The sequence below is a fragment of the Hylobates moloch genome, unplaced genomic scaffold, assembly GCF_009828535.3.
Source record: "Hylobates moloch isolate HMO894 unplaced genomic scaffold, HMol_V3 SCAFFOLD_19, whole genome shotgun sequence".
Lineage (NCBI taxonomy): Eukaryota > Metazoa > Chordata > Mammalia > Primates > Hylobatidae > Hylobates > Hylobates moloch.
Window position 1 is genome coordinate 31,999,468 of NW_026652294.1, and position 25,427 is coordinate 32,024,894.

Consider the following 25,427-nt stretch of genomic DNA (forward strand, 5'->3'; position numbering starts at 1 on the left):
CCGCGCCCAGCCTTTTTTTTTTTTTTTTTTTGTATTTTTAGTAGAGATGGGGTTTTGCCATGTTGGCCAGGCTGGTCTCGAACTCCTGACCTCAGGTGATCCGCCCACCTCGGCCTCCCAAAGTGCGGGGATTACAGGCATGAGCCACTGCGCCTGACCCAACACAAGTTTAAAATGAAAGCTGTTATCAGTAGAGAATCTTCACCACTTCGGCACCAGCTCAAGTGTAATGTCGGCACACTTTTAGCTTAGAGTCAGAAAAATAGACATGTATGAAAATGTGTGGCAAGAGCCCTTCCATAAAGCAAATCTCTCTGTTGCAATGGTTCTTAACAAGGTGTAAACATTATAATTACCTATGAAACTTTTAAACCTGTATGCCAGGCCCCATCCAAACTTACTGACTCAATCTCCAGGCATCTGTTTTTGTTTTTGTGGGTTTTGTTTTTGTTTTTGTTTTTTTGAGATAGAGTCTCACTCTGTCGCCAGGCTGGAGTGCAGTGGCGTGATCTCGGCTCACTGCAATCTTTGCCTCCCAGGTTCAAGCGATTCTCCTGCCTCAGCCTCCCAAGTAGCTGGGATTACAGGTGCACGCCACCACACCCAGCTAATTTTTGTATTTTTAGTAGAGATGGGGTTTCACCATATTGCCAAGGATGGCCTCAATTTCCTGAGCTTGTGATCTGCCCGACTCGGCCTCCCCAAGTGCTGGGATTCCAGGCGTGAGCCACCGTGCCCGGCCACCATGTGTATTTTTTAAAAGGCCCCAGCGGTTCTGATGCACACCCCCAGAAGAGAAACACAGCATCTTTACACAGTACTCAGTCCCCATCAAGGAGACATTTAACAGAAACTCCTACTGACATCCATTGGCTCCTTGGGGATTACTGACAACGTAACAAATCAAGACAGCAATTCCCTGGCTGTGGCCACCAACTGTGGAAAGCAGCAGTTTGATAGCTCAGTGCTGTGATGGAGCCGTCCGGAACTCCTCAACAACGAACCAAAAAGAGAAGTGGTGATCTGTACACAAACGCGGGTGTGACAAGAACCAGATGCGGGAGTCCACTGGCTTTCCCGGGTTGAGGACAGACAGCTGAACTGGCTGTGCTATTTGGAGATGGGCCCCACTGCCCCTTTTCAACTGTGTGGCTCAGGCTGCATAACCACAGCTACCCCATGGGCTGGGGTGGGGGCATCTACTGGGCTTCCTGGGGGCTCTCCCGACTGCCACCCCCTGCCCTTGTCTGATTTGGAATCTCTTCCTAATAGACCTCAACTAAAGGCCGCACGTCCTTCTCGCAACACTTATTTTCTCCTCCGCAGTCTTGAATTTGAGAGGCTTGATGCGTGAGAGTCAAACCGGCTAGCAAGGACAGCCTGGAAGCCGATGAAGAAATGAGGCTCAGAATCAGAGCTGGGTGGCGTCGGGGAGAAAGGCTGGCAGGGAGGGCAGGGGCACAGAGCAGTGGTTATGCTGGGAAACAAGGTGGGGATGAGGAAGTCAGGCTTCCAGGCAGATTTTCAAACCTTATTCCTACTGTGTGGCTGTTACAAGTTTTATGGATTTTCAGGAAATTTCCTCTGTCCTGAAAACTTTTTGAGACAGGGTCTTGCTCTGTCACCCAGGCTGGAGTGCAGTGGTGCAATCTTGGCTCACTGCAGCCTCCACCTCCTTTAAGTGATTCTCCTGCCTCAGCCTCCCCAGTAGCTGGGATTACAGGCACTCGCCATGACACCCAGCTAATTTTTATATTTTTAGTTGAGACAGGGTTTCGCCATGTTGGCCAGGCTGGTCTCGAATTCCTGACCTCAGGTGATCACCCACCTCAGCCTCCCAAAGTGCTGTGATTACAGGCATGAGCCACCACGCCCAGCCAATTTTTTATATTTTCGGTTTCGCCAGGTTGCCCAGACTGGTCTCAAACTCCTGAGCTCAAGCAATCTGCCCACCTCAGCCTCCCTAGCAGTTGGGACTACAGGTGCATGCCACCACACCCTGCAAAGTTTTATTTCTGTACACATCTCTATGGTGCCCAGGCTGGTCTCAAACTCCTGGACTCAAGTGATCCTCCTGCCTTGGTCTCTCAAAGTGTTGGGACTACAGGCATGAGCCGCCATGCCTGGCAAGATATCACTCTTGAGCAAAAGCAGACAGCAACAACAATGGTTTGCCTGTAGCTGTGGTCATGGTTAACTGAGGCCTGGTTTCAAGGGAACCGAGTGAATCAGGGTAACGGCTTGATATGCTGCCGTTCTCTGGATGCAGGATGACAGGAGAGGCCGGGAGCAGCCTCTTCAGCAAGCCCTGCTGCAGAGAGCCCGTGGTGGACAGGAAGGGCGGGCAGGCTGCGTGCCAGGCCAGGCTCTCAGCCTGGTCTTTAAGGTCCATATTCTGTTCCTGAGGCATCCAGAACCCCAGACTCCTCCTCCTCCTAACATAGGAACACATCACTGGGACACTGCACATCACCTTTGCTATTTCAGATGACGCTGGAAAGTGCTGTGGACCTGAAGATGAGTGGGCAGAAAGGGATTCGAGGGCATGGACTTCCTGGGTGTTCCCATGGCTTCATCTGATAAGAAAGCCTAGGAAACATCTTCCAAGTGAACTTCCTGATTTCCCTTCCCTAGAAGCCAGGAGCAGGGTGGGAGTAAAGAAATGGAGGCAGGGGCTGGGCGCAGTGGCTCACGCCTGTAATCCGACAGAGGCTGAGGCAGGAGAATTGCTTGAACCTGGAAGGTGGAGGTTGCAGTGAGCTGAGATCGGGCCACTGCACTCCAGCCTGGGTGACAGAGCAAGACTCCATCTCAAAAAAAAAAGGAAAGAATCTGCTCACACAACCCGATGAGGGTGCCAGGCAGAGCCCTCTGTCAGATCTGGGTCTGCCCATATCCAGGTCAGCAGCCCCAGGGCAGACAGGATACCTGCTTGAAGGCCTGGCTCATATGACCTTCCTGGGTGCCAGACACAGAGGACATCTCGCCTTTGCAGACAACTGAGAAACGGCGGGAACACACGGACAACTTGGTCAAGTAAGGTCATGACAAGTACCAGGAACAAAATATGGGCCAGGAAACTGGGATTTCCATGAGAATATGCCTGGTTCCACTGCCTCCATAAAGAACCTGTAATCTGCCACTTCACTAACTCAGGCCCTAGGGCCAAACCCAGAGATGGGAGAGGAAACTCAGCTCTGGCTGAAGGGAAAACCTCAAGCAGCCACGGAGGGAGGGAGGGAGGGAGGAGTGAGATCCAGGCTTCCTTGTTCAAGTTGCCTGGACGGGTGGGGCCCACGTGTCAGAGGGTGTGACTGCCATGGGGAGGTTACATGAGTCAAGGGCAGCTCAGGGACCTATCCCCCACTGCTGCCTCTGCTTCAAGAACCAGAGATCATCTAAATCGCCCTCTTAGAGCCCAGCCCTTACTCAGCGTCTCCGATTAGGGCAGGAAGTAAGACAGGGCATGGGAGAGACTCAGTAACAACCCACATGTCCCAGAAAGCTTGAAGACCGACGATGTGAGAGTGCCGGGGAGCATAGGAGAGGTCGGGGGCTTCCGAAGAACGCGCGCTGAGGGTCTCCAGCCAGGAGCAAAGGGCCCCCTGCTGCTGCTACAGTCTCTTTTTAATGAGTTTCTCCAGCTTGCGGATGCGTGATGACTCTTGCTCTGGTGTTGGTGCCATCAGGGACAGTGAGCCAGAGCTTTCCGTCCCCGAGGGCGGTGCGGGGAGCCGCTGGCGCAGGAGTTCCAGCATGCTGCTCTGCTCACTCCTCTTCAGCCCCTAAGGTTGAGAGAGAAGGAGAACCGTCACGAAGTCTGGGCCAGAACGGCCCATGGGGGAGAGCGCAGTATCTGGATATGGGGTCAGCAGAGGCTCCGCAGACAGCATAGTTACTCCAGGCTGAGGGTGAACCCTTTCCTCAAGGGACTCACCAGCCCTGGGTAGTAGCGTGGGAGGAAAAGAGACGGGAAGAAAAGGTAAAGGAAGAGAAAGAAGGGGCTGAGAGAGGAGAAAGGACAGGTCAAGAAGGAGGGAAGGACAACACTCCTGTCCTCATCCCCCTGCCCCTGCCCCATCCTCCCTGTGCAGGGGGTCTCAGCGGGGCATGCAGGGCCTGTCAGAATCCTGAAGTGCACATGCCTGGGGCCATCCTCCTCCACAGGCTTCTCCGAATCCAGTTTGCTCTGTGGAACCAGGCACATGCATTTTGAGAAAGCCCCCCAGGAACCTACATCCCAATCCCCAGTTAAGAACCGCTGAGTGTGAGGAGGATGAGCAGGTGTGGACAAAACGTCCCAGCACGAACCTTCATGTCCAGTATCTTCTGAAAGGTTTCTGTGTTGCAGTCTGTGAGGAGTTTGATGTAGTTGTCAACAAACACCACCAACGGTTCATGAGGGGCCATCACTACCTACGGCGGGAGGAGACAGGAGCCGGCCCCTCAGGAAAACTCACTCCTCACTTGCCAGCCGAGCGCAAAATGGATTCTGAGAGGTTTCCTTAAGCAGCAGCAACCCAAACTAGAAACTCCCCAGTGGCCCATCTCATCGTCACACGCCACTAGAGCAATGTCCTAAATTTGCTGAATCCTAAATACACCTGTGCTGCTTTTTGAAGTATAGGTTCCCGGGGCCCTCCTCGAAAGACGCTAATTCAGTAGGCCTGGCTGGAGTCCCAGGTGATTTTTAAACTATCAGGGCCATTTGGGAAACCCTGTGTGAGAGGGTCTCCTGTTCTAGGCATTTCACCAGTACATGGTACTTGCTCCTTCTGCCTTGACGTATTCCTGACAAATGGGTGGCAAAAGGAGCCAGTATAAGTAAGTGGATTTCTGCAAAAACAAAAATGCCAAAGCTGCCTCACCTTTTGGGGACTTAAAATCTGTAACTTCATGTAACGACTAACTTAAACTATCAATCAACACACAAACAAAGGAAAGGAACGGCACTGCAACCCTTATTCATTTCCGTTTGGTTCTGGAATGCAGTATCTGATTTTCTTTCCCCAGTCGACTGATTTGTTTTGAATTCCTGAGACTGAAGGAAAGAGTGGCGAGGAGGAGTTCACTCAGGCATCCTCTGCAGATAATTCCCAGACCACATGCTCTCCTCCCCAGCAGTAAGCAGCAGGGGAAGAACATGATGAGGCAGCTTCATTCTCACCCACATGAGCTCTTCATCCTCACCCACATGAGCTGCTTCACCCTCACCCACGAGCTCTTCACCCTCACCCACTTGAGCTGCTTCACCCTCACCCACATGAGCTCTTCACCCTCACCCACATCCCACCGGTGTCTGAGGCCCTGCTGCCACTTCCTACTCCTGCCGTCCCTGAGTCATCTGGTTTAGGAAGTGGCCTGAAGAGCCCACAGGTCCTGAGCTTTTAAGACCACATCGCCACAGGACCATCTGTTCTCCAGTCCTCATCCCTACTCTTCCAAATAGCTGGAAACCAGAGGCAGATGCTCAGGGCTTCAGACGTTCCTCACCTGAAGTACAGTCTTTTGTTAAATGGGGCTTTAAAAAATCCATTTGCTGATTAGATTCAGTTACTACAACATCTGTTCAGAGTTCATTTAAAGTGGCAGAGTACAGAAAGCCAGAAAGGCTGATGTGGAAGGGAGTAACTGAGAGCTGTGCCTGAAATTCCTGCTGAGAAGCAGAGATCCCTGACATACACTGATTCACAGTGGCGACCACCTAACCTCCAAGCTTGACCACATTTGATCACAAGAGAATCCCACGACAACAAGAAATTCATTTGTCAGAAGGAATTACTGAGCCCCAATAACTATCCACAGACTTTCAACAATATCTGATGAGGCCAAAATCCAGTCCAGCCCAAGAATGTGGACCGTGCTTTGAGGCCAGTAAGGATAGGACCTACCCTGTGCTTTCAAAACCAAGGCTTCTTGGAAAAAGAGATTAAATAAATAACTGGCCCCTTTTAACACAAGCCATCACCTTGAGGATCATCTCAGCCCGGGTCATGCCTTTGACGACGATCTTGGTGTAGCTGGCGGGTGCCTTCCTCACCACCTGCGAGCCGATGGAGGGGAGATCGAGCAGGACCATCTTCAGCGAGTGGGTGTCCAGCAGCAGCTGTGGAGCAAAGCAGAGCATTACTGGCCCCTTCCAGTGACCCAGTGCCGAGTGGACCCATGCCGATGAGTCATGTTTTCCTCGTTATACATGTAACACATTCTTGTTGCAAAAAATTTGGGAAATAAACAGAAATATAAAAGAAAAAAATTATGTATAATTCCCATCACCTAAGAAAAACAACATCAAGGAGCCAGCCTATGTGTACGTATATAAAAAACTAAATCAGGGGGCCAGGAGCCGTGGCTCATACCTGTAATCCCAGCACTTCAGGAGGCCCAGGCAGCAGGATCGCTTGAGCTCAGGAGTTCGAGACCAGCCTGGGCAACATGGCAAAACCCTGCCTCTACAAAAAATGCAAAAATTAGCCAGCCGTGGGGGTGCGCATCTGTGGTCCCAGCTACTGGGGAAGACTGAGGTGGGTGGATCGCTTAAGCCTGGGAGGTTGAGGTGGCAGTGAGTCAAGACTGTGCCACTGTAACTCTCCAGCCTGGGTGACAGAGGGAGACCCTGTCTCAGTAACAAACCACAACCCCTCCATAAAACTAAATCAGAATTATACTGTATGTATATTCAATTTTATAACGTGGTTTTCTCACTTCATATATACATTTTTTATATTCTATTTTCCCATCTTTACAGTCTTTAAAAAACAAATCATGGTTTTTAACTGCACTCTAGCCTGGGCCTCATGGCGAGACCCTATCTCTAAAGAAGAATCGTGATTTAATGGCTCTGCAGTACTCTGTGATGTGTGCGGCTGTGTAAACTTTAAGATCTTTCCAATGGAATGGACCCATTTACACCTCTGCCAGCCATGCAGACTGCACCCTTATCAGCACTGAAAACTCAGCAAATCCTGATTATTCATTAGGCAAAAAATAGTAACTCATTATTGTTGTACTTTGAATTCCTCTGGATGTTACTGAGGATGTAGGAGATTTACCCAAATGTAAACATTGTATCCTGGCAACAATCTACCTTTTCCTCTTTGTTCTGGTTCTCTGGGATGCCAATTATCTAGAAGGACACCCACTGTCCTTCTAAAGGCTCAGTGACTGCCGGGAATGACGTGAGGAACGTTTTGTCACATTTAATCTGAGTAAAGCCTTACCTACCCTGGCGGTTATTTATCGTTCCCATTTTACAGATGAGAAAAAGTTCCAGAGGATTAACAGCTCGCCAAACTCATCTCATGCAACGGACAGGGTTAGACAAAAGGTGGACAGGAAGCTGGAATTCCATTTCCGGTTGCCACGTAACGGGGTTAGACAAGTTTTGGTGTGGAGCTCACACTGACTCCTGCTGACTGCCCTGCTCTGCTGCCGCTGCTGCTCTTGGCAACCAGGGAGCAGAAAAATGGCTGAAGCCAGAAGGGTGTACTCTGGCCTGTTGAGATGGCTTAGGAGAATGGAACCACATGGTCACCAAGCAGACAATGGCAGCAGTGGGGTGACAGCTCCCAATGTCACCACTCAACCCCGGTGATAATGGCCAAACTTATGTACAGGGCAAGGCCTGTACTCTCTGCCACTGCCTGCTTCTTTGGGAAAGCCTTCTGTAATCCTATCAGGTAGGTGAGAAATGGGACCCTTCAGGCCCTGTGACACTTTGCATCCTCCAATTTCCTATTTACTTTGCTTTGGACACAGGAATTAATTATTAAAGAGAAACTAAGTAATGAGAGATACTATGAACTTAAGGGTTACGGCAATTATAATTTTGACAATGGTAGAAACGTGGGGAAGACGTCAGTGTTTTATGTGGAATAATTTAGATGTGGTAAGGAATTACACTGAGGTCAGAGCAATTTCATGTGGTTCTGCGGCTAGTCAAAGGCCTGCACCACGCAGGTCATTCAACTGTAGCCAGCAAAGTGCAGGGCATTTTGGACCTTTCTAGATTTCCAGGGATAGAAATTCTCACTATCCTAGTGTCTGCTTTGTTGAAAAGGCCAAGGGCTCCGAGAAAAGGGTATGCAAACCTCCAGGAGGGGGAATGGCACAGGCTGCTCAAGGCCCACGTGAAGAGCCTGGCGTTAGTGCACTTTCCAGAATTCCAGTGGAAATGACTGCTGCTCTTCCTCGAAATCCAGAACAAGCCACTAAAGCATTCCAAGTGGATTAAATTCTTAGATATAAAAAAGAAAAACTTTAAGAAGAAAATACAGGGCGCAGTGGCTCATGCCTATAATCCCAGCACTTTGGGAGGCTGAGGTGGGTGGATCACCTGAGGTCAGGAGTTCAAGACCAGCCTGGCCAACATGGAGAAACCCCGTCTCTACTAAAAATACAAAAATTAGCTGGGTGTGGTGGCGCATGCCTGTAATCCCAGCTACTCGGGAGGCTGAGGCAGGAGAATCGCTTGAACCTGGGAGGTTTGCACTACAGCCTGGGCGACAGAACAAGACACTGTCTCAAAAAAAAAAAAAAAAAAAAGAAGAAGAAGAAGAAGAAGAAAATACAGAGATTATTTTCATTGCTTATGGGTGGAGAAGAATGTCAAACATGAGAAAGAATGAACCACCTACCCTAAAATGAAAGGAGTCTGTATCAGAAGAAACAAAGTAAAAGACAAGACACAAATCAGAAGATATGTGCAACGTTGACAAGGGAACGGGGTTCCGAACATGAAGATTCCTACACATCAACAGGAAAAGGACAAACTATCCCAACAGCGACACAACAACAGGCAAACAATACCAACACCGGATTCACAAAGAGGAAACTCAAATGCCCGAAAGGCATATGAAATGACACGTAACCTGGTTAGTAATTGGGAAATGCAAATTAAAACCACAGATGTACACAATATACCCATCAGAGTCAGAAGTAAACAGATTACTTGATAATCAAGTGTGGGCACGGCCATGGCACTGAAATTCACAAATGTATACCGTAATACATCCATCAGAGTCAGAAGTAAACAGGTTGATAATCTAGTGTGGGCACGGCCACACTGAAATTCAGACTTGTGGTGAGAGTAGAATTTAGTTCAAGCACATTGGGGGAAATTTAGCGACATTTCCTCAGCTGGAGATGTGTATCACCCGTAACACAGCATTAATACTTATATCCATTAGAGGAATTCTTGCCCAGGTAAAAACGTTCCCTGCATCCGCTATTTATAAAAGCAAAAGTTTGGAAAAAACCTACACATCCATTGACAGTGGAATGAATAAACAAATGACAGCGCATTCATGCAATGGAATATGCTGCTGAGGTTAAAATGAATGGGTGCACACAGCATGCATCAACATGCATAAATCTCAGAAAATAGTAAGTTGGGAAAAAAAAGCAAGTGGGGAAATGATATGTCTGTCTAATGCCATTTATATAGTTTTAAAATATGCAAAACAAAATCATGTATCATTTGTGAATATATACACATATATCAAAACACATATGAGAATAAAACCAAAATCAGGACAGTGTTTACTTTGGGGCATGGAGGAAGGGATGGGCAGGATGGGGTTCATGGGGGCGGTCTTCAGCAATAACTAATGATTTACTTTACATAAAAATAATCTAAAGCAGGCTGGGTGTGGCAGCTCATGCCTGTAATCCCAGCATTTTGGGAGGCTGAGGCAGAAGGATCGCTTGAGGCTAGGAATTCAAGATTACCCTGGGCAACACAGTGAGATCTTGTCTCTATAAAAACAAAAATAAAAAGATTAGACAGGCGCAGTGGCACACACTTGTAGTCTCAGCTACTTAGGAGGCTGAAGTGGGAAGATGGCTTAAGCCCAGGAATTCTAGGTTGCAGTGAGCTATGATGGCACCATTGCACCCCAGCCTGGGAGACAGACTGGGACCCTGTCTCTTAAGAAAAAAAAAAAAATGGGCCAGGCGCGGTGTCTCATGCTTGTAATCCCAGAACTTTGGGAGGCTGAGGTGGGCAGATCACGTAAGGTCAGGAGTTTGAGACCAGCCTGACCAACATGGTGAGACCCCATCTCTACTAAAAATACAAAAATTAGCCAGATGTGGTGGTGCACACCTGTAATCCCAGCTACTCGGGAGGCTGAGGCAGGAGAATTGCTTGAACTCGGGAGGTGAAGGTTGCAGTGAGCCGAGATCACACCATTGTACTCCAGACTGGGCGACGCAGTGAGACACTTTCTCAAAAAAAAAAAAAAAAAAAAAAGATGTAAAGTAAATGTGGAAACATGTTACATATTTTGCTGAGCTGAGTGGTTAGCTACTGTTTTTTTACATTATTTTCTGTATATTAATTAACTGGAATTTTTGTTCAAAGAATACCATTCAGGACCCAACTCTGTTTTCCATGTAGCAAATTTTGAGAGCCTTGTCAAAATCAAAGCTATGTCTTGGCATTCATTTGTTGGTAGGAAAAAAAAATCAGTCATTATATTTTAAAGCATATGGAGATATTTCCTACTTTTCTACTTCCCAGAGATATATTATATGCATAAATAATTGTACAGTCTTAAATGACAGGAAGGGTTTGAATGCACCAGACATAATTCTCTAGTGTTCATCATATACAGGGAGATATGACACTTTCATTCCCTGGCCAGTCACCATAAAATTCTGTCTTTACCAGACACTGAGAGGTGAAAACCCTGGTCTCAGGTTTTATGTAAAGCAAGGCAGTCAGAAAAGGCGGGAACGACCCTGATAGATTTGGCGGCTGTCTGTGTGAAGACAGAAAGTTCCCATTTTTCATGAAAATCTGCTAGTTTTCAACTTTGAAATAGTTGATAATTCATCTTCTTAGGCATGAGACATTGGGCAAGGGGTGGCTATTGCCACATTGGTTTCTGCCTCAGCGATAATTTCTGGGGCAGTGTGGGCTGGGTAATGTTGACAGGATGCGGGGGTGCGAGGGTGGCCAGTATGCCATGCCTGTGAAAGCTGATCACCCAGCAATGGAAATCTTTGAGGGGCCCTTTACTTCCTAAGGAGCCTCCGACAATTCTTGGGGACATGATGACTATCAACAGTGATGAAAATTTTGCGTAAATAAGATACAGGCCCACACTCCTAGAAGACAAAGAACCATGTGAACAAAACCACATAAGTGAACCATATTGGTCCACCATAGAAAGTTCTTCAATGAGGTGGCACAGGGGAGACAGCTCAGCTATCAGGAGGGATGGACCAAGGTGGAGACATGTTCTATTTCTTTTTCTTCTTCAAAAAATTAGGTGTAACTTCCACAGAGTACACAAACACCACGTATGCCATTCGATCAACATCCAGACGTGCACACCCTGCTGCCTAACAGAAGACAGAGCACACTTCTGGCATCCCTGAAGCCTCCCTCATGCTCTCGTCCAGTCAATGCTCTCCTTTCCCTCCCAGCAAACTCTCCTGCTGTCTCTCACTGTAGCTAGTTGCCTGCTCATAAACCTGCTGTGAACATTCGTCTCTCCTGCTCTCTCTCACTGTAGCTTGTTTCCTGCTCATAAACCTGCTGTGAACATCCGTGCACATGCCTTTGGTGGTCATAAAGTCCTCATTTCTCTAGGGTGGAAGCTACTCAAGAGTAGAACTGCTGGATCATGGGGTAGGCATATGTTTGGCTAACTGCCTAGGAGTTTTCCAATGTGGCTGTGCTAACTCCCATTCTACCAGCACATATGAAAGTTCCAGTTGCTCCACATCCTTACCAACACTTGGTATCATCACTCTTTTAAATTACTATTATTATTAGAGACAAGGTCTTATCTGTCACCTAGGCTGGAATGCAGTGGTGCAATCACAGCTCACTGCAACCTTGAACTCCTGGGCTCAACTGATCCTCCTGTCTCAGCTTCCTGAGTAGCTAGGACTACAGGCATGTGCCACACTTGGCTAATTTTTAAATTGTTTTGTAGAGATGGGGTCTCGCTGTGTTGCCCAGGCTGATCTCAAACTGCTGAGCTCAAGCAATCTTCCTGCCACAGCCTCCCAAAGTGCTAGGATTACAGGCACAAGCCATCACACTTGGCCAAAGTCTTTTAAGTACTCAAAACAACCAATCCTTTCTTTTATGGTTAGTGCTTTTAATGTTTTGTTTAAGGGATCTTTGCCTAACCCAAGGTCATAAACATACTGTCTTATATTAAATCTTCCAGAAGCTTTATTGCCTTATTTTTTAAAGCCATAATCCATCTGGAATTAATTTTCTAAAAATGGAGATATAATTCAAAAACCTAAAATTTACCTTTTGGAAGTGTACAATTCAGTGGTTTTTAAGGTCTATTCACAAGGTTGTGCAGCTGTCAGCATTATCTGGTTTCAGAACACGTTATCACCCCAGAAAGAAACTCTTACCCATTAGCAGCCATTCCCATCTCCCCCTCCCTCAGCCTTTGTCAACCATTAATCCACTTTCTGTTTTACGGATTTGCCTGTTCTGGACATTTCATAGAAGCAGAGTCACACAATACGTGGCTTTTTGTGTCTGGCTTCTTTCGCTTAACATTGTTTCAAGGCTCTTCCATGTTGTAGCATGAATGGGTACTTTATTCCTTTTAATGGCTGAGTAATATTCCCTTGTATGGATAGACCACATTTTGTTTATCATCAGCTGATGGACATTTGAGTTGTTTCTACTTTCTGGCTATTCTAAATGGTGCTGCTATGAATATTTGTGTACAAGCTTTTGTGTGAACACATTTTTTTTTCAATTCTTTTTTTTTTTTTGAGACAGAGTCTCACCCTGTCACCCAGCCTAGAGGTACAGTGGCACAATCTTGGCTCACTGCAACCTCTCCCTCCCAGGTTCAAGTGATTCTCCTGCCTCAGCTTCCCGAGTAGCTGGGATTACAGGCATGCACCACCACGTACGGCTAATTTTTATATTTTTAGTAGAAGTGGGTTTTCACCATGTTGGCCAGGCTGGTCTCGAACTCCTGACCTCAGGTGATCTGCCTGCCTCGGCCTCCCAAAGTGCTCGGATTACAGGTGTGAACCACCGTGCCCTGCCTTTTTCAATTCATTTGGGTATATATCTAGGAGTATAACTGCTGGGCCCTGTGGTAACTCTATGTAAATGCCAAACTGTTTTCCAAAATGGCTGTAGCGTTTTGCATTGCCACCAGCAATGTATGAATGTTCTAATTTCACCAAATCCTCTTTGGAATTGATTTTTATATATGGTGTGTGGCAAAGGTCAAGATTTTTTTCCAATATGGATATCCAATTACCCAGCACTATTTACTGAAAAGACTCTCTTTCCTAAACTGAGTGATGCCACTTTGGTCATAAATCAAGTGTCTACATATGTGTGGGTCTATTCCTCAGCTCAGATCTGTTCTGTTGGCCTATTTGTCCCTGGGGCCAGTGCCACACTGCTCTAATTACAATACTGCTACAATAAGTCTTGATATCCTGAGCTTTAACTCCTCCAATTCTGTTCTAAGATTATTTTAGCTGCTGTCTTCTGTATTTTCATCTAACTTTTAAAATCAGCATATCAATTCACACACACACACACACACACACACACACACACACACACACACACACCCCTGCTGGGATTCTACTGTATCTATAGATAAATTGATACAGTAATTACGATTGAATTCTATCTATAGATTAATTTTGGAATAATTTACCGCTTTTTAAATTGTTATTGATTTTTTATTGGGCAGCCTCCTCAGCCAGAGTAGGCTCAGAAAGCCTCCGTATGTATTTCTTTTTGAGTCTTTCTTATCAATGAACGTAAGCTATCCTGTCATTTTAAAGGTCTTTGTGGATTCTGTGTCTTAATATTGCACAGTTTTCTGTGTAGAAGACTTGTACATTTTTGATAGATTTACTCCTAGGTATTTAATGTTTCCTGATGTTATTATAAATGATTTCATTTAAGCCTGGGAGCCATGGCTCATGCCTGTATCGCAGCACTTTGGGAGGCTAAGGAGGGTGCAGTTTGCGACCAGCTTGGGAGACACAGGGAGGCAGCCCCTATATCTACCAAAAAAAAAAAAAAAAAAAAACAGCCAGGCATGGTAGTACATTCCTGTAGTCCCAGATACTTGAGAAGTTGAGGCAGGAGGATGGCTTGAGCCCAGGAGTTTTGTGCCATGTATCTCCAGCCTGGCAATACAGACTAAAGAAAAAATATTCATCAAAATTTCTTTTTAATTTGTGTGTGGTATATAGAATATTTTAGGCCGGGTGGTCGGTTGTAATCCAGATTTGGAGGCCGAGGGGTGGATCAGAGGTCAGAATCGAGACCGGTGAAACCCCGTTTCTATAAAATAAAAACTTTCCCGGGGTGGTGGGGCCCTGTAGTCCCATTATCAGAGGTGAGGCAGAGAATGGGTGAACGGGCGGACTTCACTGACCGAGTTTTCACCAACCTGGGGACAGATCCGTCTCAAAAAAGAAATATATTTTAAAACACTTTCCTTATGGCCAGCAACCTTGCTAAATTTATATTCTTTTTTTTTTTTTTTTTTTGAGACGGAGTCTCTGTCACTCAGGGTGGATGGAGTGCAATGGCGCAATCTCCACTCATTGCAACCTCCCAGGTTCACGCAATTCTCCCAGGTTCAAGCAATTCTCCTGCCTCAGCCTCTCGAATAGCTGGGATTACAGGCACGCCACACCTCGCCCAGCTAATTTTTGTATTTTTAGTAGAGACGGGGTTTCACTGTGTTGGTCAGGCTGGTCTTGAACTCTTGACCTCGTGATCCGCCTGCCTCGGCCTCCCAAAGTGCTGGGATTAAGGGTGTAAGCCACTGCACCCGGCCTGCTAAATTTATATTCTAACAGTTTATCTTCAGATCCTTTTAGATTTATTACTCATAATCATATTTTCCATCTAATGTGTATATTTTTTTTAAAAATTTTTTTTTTCCTTGTTGTCCTAGCCAGACTTCAAAAAATTGGATAGAATGGTGACAGCAAATCTCAAGGGAAATAAAAACTTTCCTAGGTGAACACAGCCATAAGAATAATTAATAACCCTGCAAAACAGGATGATCTGAAGATCACAGACTAGCAAGAAGCATGATCAATACTGGTGTGGGTCAGTTCCACGTGCCCTTGCGACTGCTCGAGGACTCTGGGGCCCAAAGATAAATAACTCACTTTATATAGTACTCAGAGAACAAAGAGCAGAAAAATGTCTCCCATCCCATTTTCTGCATAAGTATTAAAGCAAAACCTAATTTAGGATCTGGCACCCTTGTGGCAAGGCACACACAGCTGAGGTTGGGCTGAATCTTAGCTTCCAATGCCACAGCTTTTGTTCAAGTTTGGATGGCAGCCGCTCCATGACTGGAGGCAGCGTCTGTTTCAGTCTATGAACACTGCTGAGTTAACTTGATTCTGATGGTTCTGCTGCCTGAGTGAACACGCCTGCAGCTACATGGCCGCTTGAGTTTCAAGGCCCAGACATCAGGGCAAATACAGGTCCAGCCAAACCTCAACTCATGTGAAAACCCTTCAGGGGCCACGTTGCCCTGTAGTTCTCACCCACACCCTCCCCATTCTGGGCCTGTCAAGACCCACACTCCCCTACTGCCCACCTGAACTGGCCTGGGGTCTGGAGTAACACTCCAGTTCCAGCAGATGGTTTTCTCATCTACACCTCAAAACGGAAGTAAACATAGGATGTTGGCTGTGGGTTTGTTAAAAAAAATAATAATGGACGTAAGCACTAGATGAACTGATATTTTTCTGAAGATATTGGCTTTGGGTCAGAGCTTACTATAATTATTAAAAGACTCTTTTTTTTTTTTTTTTTTTTTTTTGTGGGGCAGATGGTGTCTTACTCTGTTGCCCAGGCTTCAGTGCAGCGGCACGATCATAGCTCACTTCAGCCTGGATTCAAAGAATCCTCTGACTTCAGCCTCCTGAGCAGCTGGGACTACAGGTGTGAACCATTTTTTAGCTAATGTTTTATTTTTTTGAGAGATGGGGTTGCACTATGTTGCCCAGGCTGGTCTTGAACTCCTGGCCTCAAGTGATCCTCCCATCTCAGCCTTCCGTCACTGGGATTTATTCCTTTTTTTTTTTTTTTTTGAGATGGAGTTTTGCTCTTGTTGCACAGGCTGGAGTGCAGTGGTGTGATCTTGGCTCACTGCAACCTCCACCTCCCGGGTTGAAGCAATTCTGCCTCAGCCTCCCGAGTGGCTGGGATTACAGGCGCCCACAACCACGCCCGGCTAATTTTTTGTATTATTAGTAGAGACAGGGTTCAACATGTTGGCCAGGCTGGTCTCGAACTCCTGACCTCAGATGATCCGCCTGCCTCAGCCTCCCAAAGTGCTGGGATTACAGACGTGAGCCACCACGCCCGGCCAGTATCCCAAGTTTTTTGTTAGTTTTTTGTTTGTTTGTTTGTTTGTTTGAGATGGAGTCTCACTTTGTCACCCAGGCTGGAGTGCAGTGGTGTGGTATCAGCTCACTGCAACCTCCGCCTCCCGGGTTCAAGTGATTCTCCTGCCTCAGCCTCCCGAGTAGCTGAGATTACAGGCACCTGCCACCATGCCCAGCTAATTTTTGTATTTTTAGTAGAGATGGGGTTTCACCATGTTGGCCAGGCTGCTCTCAAACTCCTTACCCCAGGAGATCTGCCCGCCCAGGCCTCTCAAAGTGCTGGGGTTACAGCGTGAGCCGCCGCACCCGGCCCAGCCACCTCTGCTCATTGGAGTGTGAGCCTCTCAAAGTGCTGGGGTTACAGCGTGAGCCGCCGTGCTCGGCCCAGCCACCTTCGCTCATTGGAGTGTGAGTACTAGGAGCAGGGACCTTTCCGTGCTGCTTGCTGTGTTATACGCTGCACCCAGAACTTAGTAGGCATTCAAACAAAATTTTTAAAAATAAATGGAAGAATGAATTAAGAAACATTCCGGGTGAGTCATTATACTGTCCCCAAACAGGGGACATCATCAATTTTATTCCTGCCAAGTAGATCTGGACTAGAAGAGTATGTGCTTGATCTACAACAAAAGCCGCCAGGCAAATGCCCGATACTATGTCCATCTCACCTGTTCTGCTCCCACCATGCTAATTGGCTTGCACTTGAAGAGGTGGGTGATGAATTTGGGAATGAAGGAGCTGTGGATAAAAAAGAAGTGACAAATTAGGCTTATCCTCTCTTGCGGAAAGAAATGCAATAACTTTTTTTTAAGGTTCCACGTATCTCCATGAAAAAACCTTTTTTAATGGAGAATCGAAGTGGACTCCACTGTTGCCCATTATCTTATTTTTCTTCTGAGCGAAGTCCTGGTTTTGTTTAGTTACATGAGGCCCTGGCAGGCCCGGGAAAACCGGATCCCATCCTAGACTCCCAGTGAACTCTAACTATTCTCAGCTCGTCAGATCACGGCTTTCCTTTGGTTACTGTTGTTTGCCCTGAGAGGGGATATGATCGGAGCTAGCCCAATCAGACTGGATGTAAGGGCTACAGGCACCACACCTGGCTAATTTTTAATTTTTTTGTAGAGGCAGGATTTCGTTATGCTGCCCAGGCTGGGCTCAAACTCCTGGCTTCAAGCAGTCCTCCTCCCTTGGGCTCCGGAAGTGCTGGGATTACAAGCGTGAGCCACTAGGCCAGGCTTCCTTGACTTTTCATTCTCTGTCTCCAGCCTCATCCTGCTAAGCCCTGGCCTCCCTATGCTTCAGCCCAACTGAGCCGCTTGCAGATCCCAGGATTCTGGGGGCTATTTAATGCCTACACTGCTCCCTCGCCTGGACTGCCTTTCCTAGAAGGGGCTTGTGGGTCAAGTACACATGCACCTCTCAGATCCTGTTCAACGGCGTCTCTAGAAAGCCTTTCTCCCGCTGCCTTCGCCATACTCTACATGGAGTCTGCAGACCTCCATCCTCACATCTAACCTACTTCCTTATGCTCATTTGCTTACGTGTCTATTTTGCTTCACCTGACTGTTAAGGCAAATGAAGATGGGGGCCATGTTTATCAGGCCAAAATATTTAACTCTGGGTCTGAGACATAGGAGATGCTCAAGTGAACGCACATTGAATAAATCATAATTTTTTTTTTTTTTTTTTTTGAGACAGAGTCTTGCTCTGTCGCCCAGGCTGGAGTGCAGTGGCACAATCTTGGCTCACTGCAACCTCTGCCTCCTGGGTTCAAGCAATTCTCGTGCCTCAGCCTCCTGAGTAGCTGGGATTACAGGCATGCACCACCATACCCAGCTAATTTTTGTATTTTTAGTAGAGATGGGGTTTCACCATGTTGGCCAGGCTGGTCTCGAACCCCGGGCCTCAAGTGATCCACTTGCCTCGGCCCCACAAAGCGCTGGGATGACAGGCGTGAGCCACCGTGCCCAGCCACCTACCACTTTTTGAATGTCAGCTTGGTATCAGCACTTTACCAGGAAGTTAATATGTGACTTCTCATTTTATCCTCCCAACCACTATTATGAGATTTGTCTCATTATCTCCTTGATTGAATGGAGGAGGATCAGCTCAGTGGATGAGGGAAGTTGCTTGTGGTTCAACTGCAGTTTCAACCAGGCTGTGGATTTTGATGTCTCAATAGGAAAGGCTGCTATTGCTTAAGACAGCAAACGAGGTAAAAGGAAACATCTATGGTTTTGCATGGGTGGGGCAGAAAGGAAGCTAAGGGAGAGGAAACTGGAGTCTGGAGATTGGATCTGGAGGTGGCTTGTGATCAGGAAGGAGAGTAAACAAGGGGCTATTTGGAAGGAATTCCTCAGTGCTGGAAACCAGAGCCAGACAAGTAACGTGAAACTGAACTCATGATCAATGGCAACTGTGCACACAGCAGTTTGTAACCTAAGTTGCTTCACATTAGAACACGCTCTGGACTGGGCATGGCAGCTCATGCCTATAATCCCAGCACTTTGAGAGGCCGAGGCAGGCGGACTGCTTGAGCCTAGGAGTTTGAGACCAGCCTGGGCAACATGGCAAAAATCTCATCGCTACAAAAAATAGAAAAATTAGCTAGGTGGGGTGGCGAGCACCTATAATCCCAGCTATTCAGGAGGCTGAGGTGGGAGAATCACCTAAGCCCAGGAGATGGGGGCTGCAGTGAGCTGTGGTTGCACCACTACACTCCAGCCTGGGTAATGGAGTGAGACCCTGTATCAAAAAAAAAAAAAACCTTTGGCTGTGCCCTTGAACTGGCTCTCTATACTAGTCTACAGGTGGTGATGGGGGGAGTATGAGGACCTGACACACATCCTGTGGGGAGAAGACCAAGCAATGTGCTGGGTAACTGCCAAGGGCTTCTCTGGGCCATCAGGGCGGTGGTGGCTGCTGCCCTTGGCCAGGGAAGGGTCTCCTCACGACCCCACCTCTGTTAAGCGAGATTTTAGCAGGATGAGAAGGCACCATGGATGGAAACAGAAAACCACTTCCTAGACCCTAGGCTGAACGATTCCAGATGTGAGGATGGGCATCCAATTCCCAGTGCACTCAACCTAGGCTTAGCAATGAAACTCAAGGGCTCTGAGAGAATGTGAGGCTGGTGCTGGGAGACGCTGGGACTGGCTAAGTCAATCGACTCCTCCTTCACTTTAACGTAAGCTCAATCATATGACTAAGCTGGGAGATGCTGGGACTGGCTAAGTCAACGGACTCCTCCTTCACTTTAACATAAGCTCAATCAGACCCTGGAGCAGCCACCCTGGAGATTTTGAGTCACAGTAAATTTTTACAGAGATGCTGCTTCTACCAGCAGTTATGGGGAGCATCACAATGTGATTTATCAGCAACGCTTCTAACAGACTTATGAGCACCCAGGGAGTGAGGGAATTTCACCTCCTGGTCCATCTGCCATCTGCAAACATTAATGCCTCCGTGGAGAGTTCACTCTATCCTTTCTTGACAAACTAGAAAGTAAAGCTGACACCACAAGCCGCTCCATAATTGTTAGTCCTGAGGGGTTCATTTGTGAGGTACAGAGAAACGGGGAGAGATTGGGGGAAGACAGAAACTTGGAGTCCTGAATCGCCAGCTGGGGCCTCGATGGGAACAACCCAAATACAGTAGCTTGGCCTGGGCTGACCCTCCTGAAGCCCTTCCCTGAGAAGTCTGTCAAAATGCTTGCTTGATAACTGGTCAGAGGAGACACTGACCCTCAACACCACCTGGTATCACGGGAAATGGTGCTAGGCCAGATGGTGATCGGCAAAGAACTAAACTATTTCCTCACTTCAAAACTCAGGGCAGAAATGGCCACATACGAGGACACAGCAGGAAGACACACGGCTCAGGGTGCACTCACCTGCCTTGGCCAGGGAGCGACCTGACTTGTGCATCCCAATTTCTAGTGATTTCCTCGGACCAAGAGTGTGTCCAAGTATAAATAGATAAATTCTAGCAGCCATGGTAAAAAAATCCCAGGGGGAGGGAGGACAAGAAGGCTCAAAAGAAACAGAAGTGATGGCTCCTACCCTTAAGAGGCATTTATAAGCCAGTCAGAGAAACAAAATGCATATAGGGAATCCCTGAAAAAGAATTTTAATTACCCAATCCTGGGCAAGGGGAGCTTATGCCTGCACAGTTCAAAACAACAGTAGGCCCCATTCATTTTTGTTTGCATTGACGTGGCTGGGAATTGTACTGCTGTTACTGTTGCCTATGACTTTAAGTAGCAGATTTAGTTTTATTATTATGCTTCTTTTGCGTAAAAGTAAATTAAATTAAAATCAGTACTGCAGGCACCAGAACGAACCCCAGCTGGATGGTGGGGACACTCAAATTGTGAGGACGCTGGTGGGAAGTATGGTATTAAAATCAGTACTGCAGGCACCAGAACGAACCCCAGCTGGATGGTGGGGACACTCAAATTGTGAGGACGCTGGTGGGAAGTATGGTTTTAAAAACAACCCAGTTGAGTATGACGCTGAAATGGCGGCCACATGTCACTGTACATTTGTCCAAACCGAGGGAATGTCCAGCACGACGTCACAGAGTCTGGGTGATAATGACGTGTTGATGCAGGTTCATCCACTGTAACGAATGTGCCACTTTCTGTGTGGGGGGTGTCAGTAATGGGAAGACTGTGCATGTGTGGGGGTCAGGTACACGGGAAATCTCTGTACTTTACGCTCAATTTGGCTGTGAACCTACAACTGTTCTAAAACATAAAGTCTATTAAAAAAAAAAAAAAAGAACCCAGAGATGAGAATGTCCCAGGACTTACTTTGCAAATTTAATGCAGAACTGAGTGAAGTACTTGCGTGTGGAAGCCAGGTTGTCACGGATGATGGGGACGTTCTGCTTGATGTGCAGAATGACAGAGGTGACATAGGGGCTCTGGTCACCAACGTGCTCCACGTTCTGCCACTGCATCTGAAATAGAGAAAGGATGAGGCGTTGAATCCCTCGCAGGAGAACGGTGTCGCCTGTTACTGGGGAAGGGAGGGCCTGGAGTGGAAATCAGGTCACAGCTTTGGTATCACAGGAATCAGGCGCTTTTGTCCTGGGGAGTTTCTTATTCGTTCTGTAGGGACTGACACTCAGGACAAATACAAGCGTGCCCAGCAGACCCGACAGTGAGGTGTGACCCAGGCCCTTTCCTTTTCCTGCCTTGTCCCTGACCTGCCTGAAACAGCCTTCCCTTCTCAACTAAGCTACCCAGTCGTAAGGGATCCTGTTCTCCTGCCGAGTGACCCACAGCAGGGGACTGCAGCAGAACGGGGAGGGACGCCGACTCCCAAGCTGACCGGCAGCCTGGAAGATGAGAGAGGTGGCTGGGCTAAGTGACATGAAACCTGGAGGGGAATTCACAGACACCTTTCTCTCCAGTCAACTGGGAGGAGTTTGGGATTCTTTAACACAGAAAACTAGAAATGATATGACACATGGGGATGTTGCTTCAAAATAATATGAAGTTACTGGGAAGAGGCGCAGATGAAATAAGACCGTGAGGCTGAGTGACAGGTACATAGAGGCTGACCACACTGTTTCCTCTGCTTTTGAATATATTCAAAAATTTCCATAATAAAACACTTGAAGAGGTATGTGTGTAGAATCTTACACTCCTAAAACCTTTGGGATTATGTCAGGATTTCAATAAGGGGAAGGGAAAGAGAATCTGGCAAACACTAGGGTGGACCAGAGGGTAAGACAGAGACGTGGGGAACAGGCCAGGAGCCAGGCGCAGGGGAGAGAACGTTGCTGAGAGCACCGAGGTGGTCCCTGAACAGGCTGTGAACAAAAGTGACAGACCTGCTTCAACCTGAGCCCTAACGACAGGCTCTGGAAGACACCTACAGCAAACTGGCGGGATTCTTGGACTACGTGGCACTTGGCAACACTGAGTCCTGGGAACAGAAGGAGGCAATGCTGCAGTGTGCCATTCCCCAAGGGTGCATGCAGGAGATGGGTGCAGCACCAGCTCCCAGCCTGCCCTGGGCTGGCAGGGAAGGGCACTCTAATCCCGAAGAGTGGGAATGGTCTGGACGGCTCTGCTGAGTCAGCCTCTCACAGTGGAGCTGGATGGCCTTTAAAGAGATCCTAAGCCAAACACAAACCATATAATGTGTTCATAGAAGGAGGTCAGTAGTTCTGAGACACTGATGGCTCTGGCAAGAAAACACTATTTTTATAGAGCTCTTGGGGAAAGGAAAAAATCAATACTGAGAGAGCTTGTTTAAAAGAATCACATCGTACGTGGATGATTCCCCAGCTGTGGGAAGCTCAAATGACTCCTAATGTTTTTTTCAAATCAGCGGATATTTGTATTCTAAAAGCTTCAGGGATATGTACACACAGAACCACAGAAAAGCAGGAAGGGACCTCCATCTTCATTTCACAGATAAGAAAACCAAAGCCCAGAGACATGAAGAGTCTTATGCAAGGTTTCATAACCAGGCTCCACACAGGAAAAAGGACTCGAATTTATTACTGGGGAAAAAACAGAAACAAACAATGAAGAAACAGGAGAAAGGTCTAATATGAACTGACTTAACGTTCTAATGCTTTGGTTATGCGAAATGTTTTCCTCATTATCTTTCATCTTATGCAAGAGGCTTCTTTTTCCATTTGATTTTGAAGATTTGACCCATCCAAACAATGAGCATCCTGGGTGATTTTAAATGAGCTCATAGGGTGAGGCCAAAATTGACAGGTGCTGTCAGCATTTCCTGGGCTCTGCAGCAGGACTCGGAGCAGAATGTTCTGGGTAGACACAGCGAACTGGAGGGTTTGATGCCCCCAAAGCCAATCGTGTCCATAGCAATGACTATTGCTTTCCAAGCTGGCAGCTTTGTATATTTCAAAATCTCAAAACAGTTTATCAACAATGATCTAAACATGACAGCCCTCCATGAAAGGAGGTGGCGATGTGCTCTGTCACCAGTTACAAAGCGGCTCTGAAGCAAGACCAAGCAGGGGCCCAGGATTTCTTCAACTTCCCACTGGTTATTCCGCATGCTCATCCCCGAACTCTTCTTGATGATCACTGGCCAGGTCGGTATGTGCCCACATTTGGAATATATGTGAAAAGAGCTGATTTGCTTTAATGCTCCGGTCAGTCACGACTCCATCGGTCAAGTTAAAAGAAGTATTAGCAAAGGCCAAGTGGATTCATGATTTTAAACTTAAGTCAGCTTAGTGAACGAAGAAGGTGATTTAAAGTATTTTTTTAAAATGTGGCACATGCCTACAGTCTCAGCTACCGGAGAGGCTGAGGCAGGAGGGTCACTGGAGCCCAGAAGGCTGGGGCCGCAGGGAGCTGTGATTGTACCACTGCACTCCAGCCTCAGATGGCTGATGCTTGCCATCATCCACCATGGGTGACTGAAGGTTTGGGTCACAACCTGAACTGCCCAGGATAGCTACATTAAGACTGAACTTCGCAGGTCCCTTTGCGTGGCCCTAAACGTACGTCATCTCATTTACTATTCATACGTGATCTCACTTAGTTCTCACAACAACCTTGTAGATGACGAAATTCAAAAAGCTCAAAGAGATTCGGTATCTTGCACAAAATTTCACAGCTGGGACAACCAGGTCTATCTAAAGCCCAAACCCCACAACAAGGTGCTTGCCAGACAACTTCCCCCGCAGACCCGCCCCCGCCACCCCGCCCAGAAAAAGAATAAAAGCACTTAACTAGGCCTTTGTTAAAGGTAAGGCCTGTTTCTCAAGGAGATGCTAACGAAACATAGTGATCAAGCAAAGGACTCTTTATTTTTCATTTTTTTTGAGACAGAGTCTCTGTTGCCTAGGCTGGAGTGCAGTAGTACAATCATAGTTCACTGCAGCCTTGACTTCCTGGGCTCCAGCGATCCTCCCAGCTCTGCCTCCCAAGTAGCTGGGACCACAGGTGTACACTACCATGCTCAGCTAATTAAAAAAATATATCTTTTTCTTTTTTACTTTTTGTAGAGACAGGGGTCTCACTGTGTTGCCCAGACTGGTCTTGAACTCCTGGGTTCACGCAATCCTCCTGCCTCAGCCTCCCAAAGTGCTGGGATTACAGGTGTGAGCTACCGCGCCCGGCCCAAAGAACTCTTTCAAAAAAGGAAACAAACAGTACCTTGCATTGGAAGAACAAACATCATGAAAAGCCATCAGTAGAAATGAGACCTCAACTTTTCTAGGTAAACTTTTCATTTGACATTTAGAAGTTACCCCTCTACACTTAAAATTGTTTCTTGTTGTGCTTTTTGTTTTGGGGGCTTGGGTAGAGTTGAATACAGATGGCGTTCAACTGGTACTATCTAAACAAGACACAGTTTGAAGACAGTAAAAATGATGAGACCCAGTCTAACCACCACAGGAAGAGACTGCGAGGCCCAGAGTGTCCCCAGAGCCCAACTTCCGCTGCCTGGGCAGGAAGTGTGTGCTCTGACGGACACTCCACAGTGGGGCTGGGGGGTCAGCACTCTTTCTAGAGAGAGTCTACTGTAGCAGGAACTTTGATCAGAGAACAGCGCTCCACAACTAGCTTCAGTGGGTCTCGTTTTTTCCTATTGCTCTAGGAAGCTTGGAAAGAGGTTTCTTGAACATCTGAATACTTAAATTCCTACTTCTTCACTGGATTAGAGAGCCACAGAGCATAGACTCAGACAGTTGGGCTCTGGGAACATTTCAGGCAACTGAAGTCTCATAACTGAGGCTGCCAGGGTGTTGGCCTCAAGCAGTAGACTTTACTCAGGCACACATGTACACGCTCACTCTCACTCTGATGCCTGGTGGGGCTCCTTTCACTCCCGCAGCATCTGCTATATTTATAGGTACCCTCGGCAAGTGCAGCAGGGCACCGAGCATCAGGTGGTGACCAAAGAGATGAAGGAATGTTTATCAAGCACCTACTACGCGCTGAAGGAACCTTTATCAAGCACCTACCACGCACCAGGGGCTGAAGGAACGTTTATCAAGCACCTACTATGCACTGAAGGAACGTTTATCAAGCACCT

General features: G+C 47.1%; 2 protein-coding genes across 2 annotated transcripts in view; both read right to left on the reverse strand.

The window, feature by feature from the left end:
* Positions 1-13: 13 nt before the first annotated feature.
* LOC131381940 (vacuolar protein sorting-associated protein 53 homolog) lies at positions 14-7,346 on the reverse strand. The gene is made up of 4 exons (XM_058431189.1): positions 7,221-7,346; positions 5,969-6,106; positions 4,312-4,416; positions 14-3,785 (listed from the first exon to the last, which is right to left on the reverse strand). Exons 2-4 carry the CDS (start codon positions 6,077-6,079, stop codon positions 3,615-3,617), a joined length of 387 nt encoding a protein of 128 aa, XP_058287172.1. The 5' UTR covers positions 6,080-6,106; positions 7,221-7,346; the 3' UTR covers positions 14-3,614.
* A 9,693-nt stretch (positions 7,347-17,039) lies between these two features.
* LOC116458250 (vacuolar protein sorting-associated protein 53 homolog) overlaps positions 17,040-25,427 on the reverse strand; it is a 79,395-nt gene continuing 71,007 nt past the window's right edge. Inside the window, exons 11-12 of the mRNA XM_032137798.2 lie at positions 21,203-21,351; positions 17,040-17,124 (exon numbers count right to left, since the gene is read on the reverse strand). Coding sequence (XP_031993689.1) covers positions 17,040-17,124; positions 21,203-21,351 — 234 coding nt within the window. The remainder of the gene's footprint in view (positions 17,125-21,202; positions 21,352-25,427) is intronic.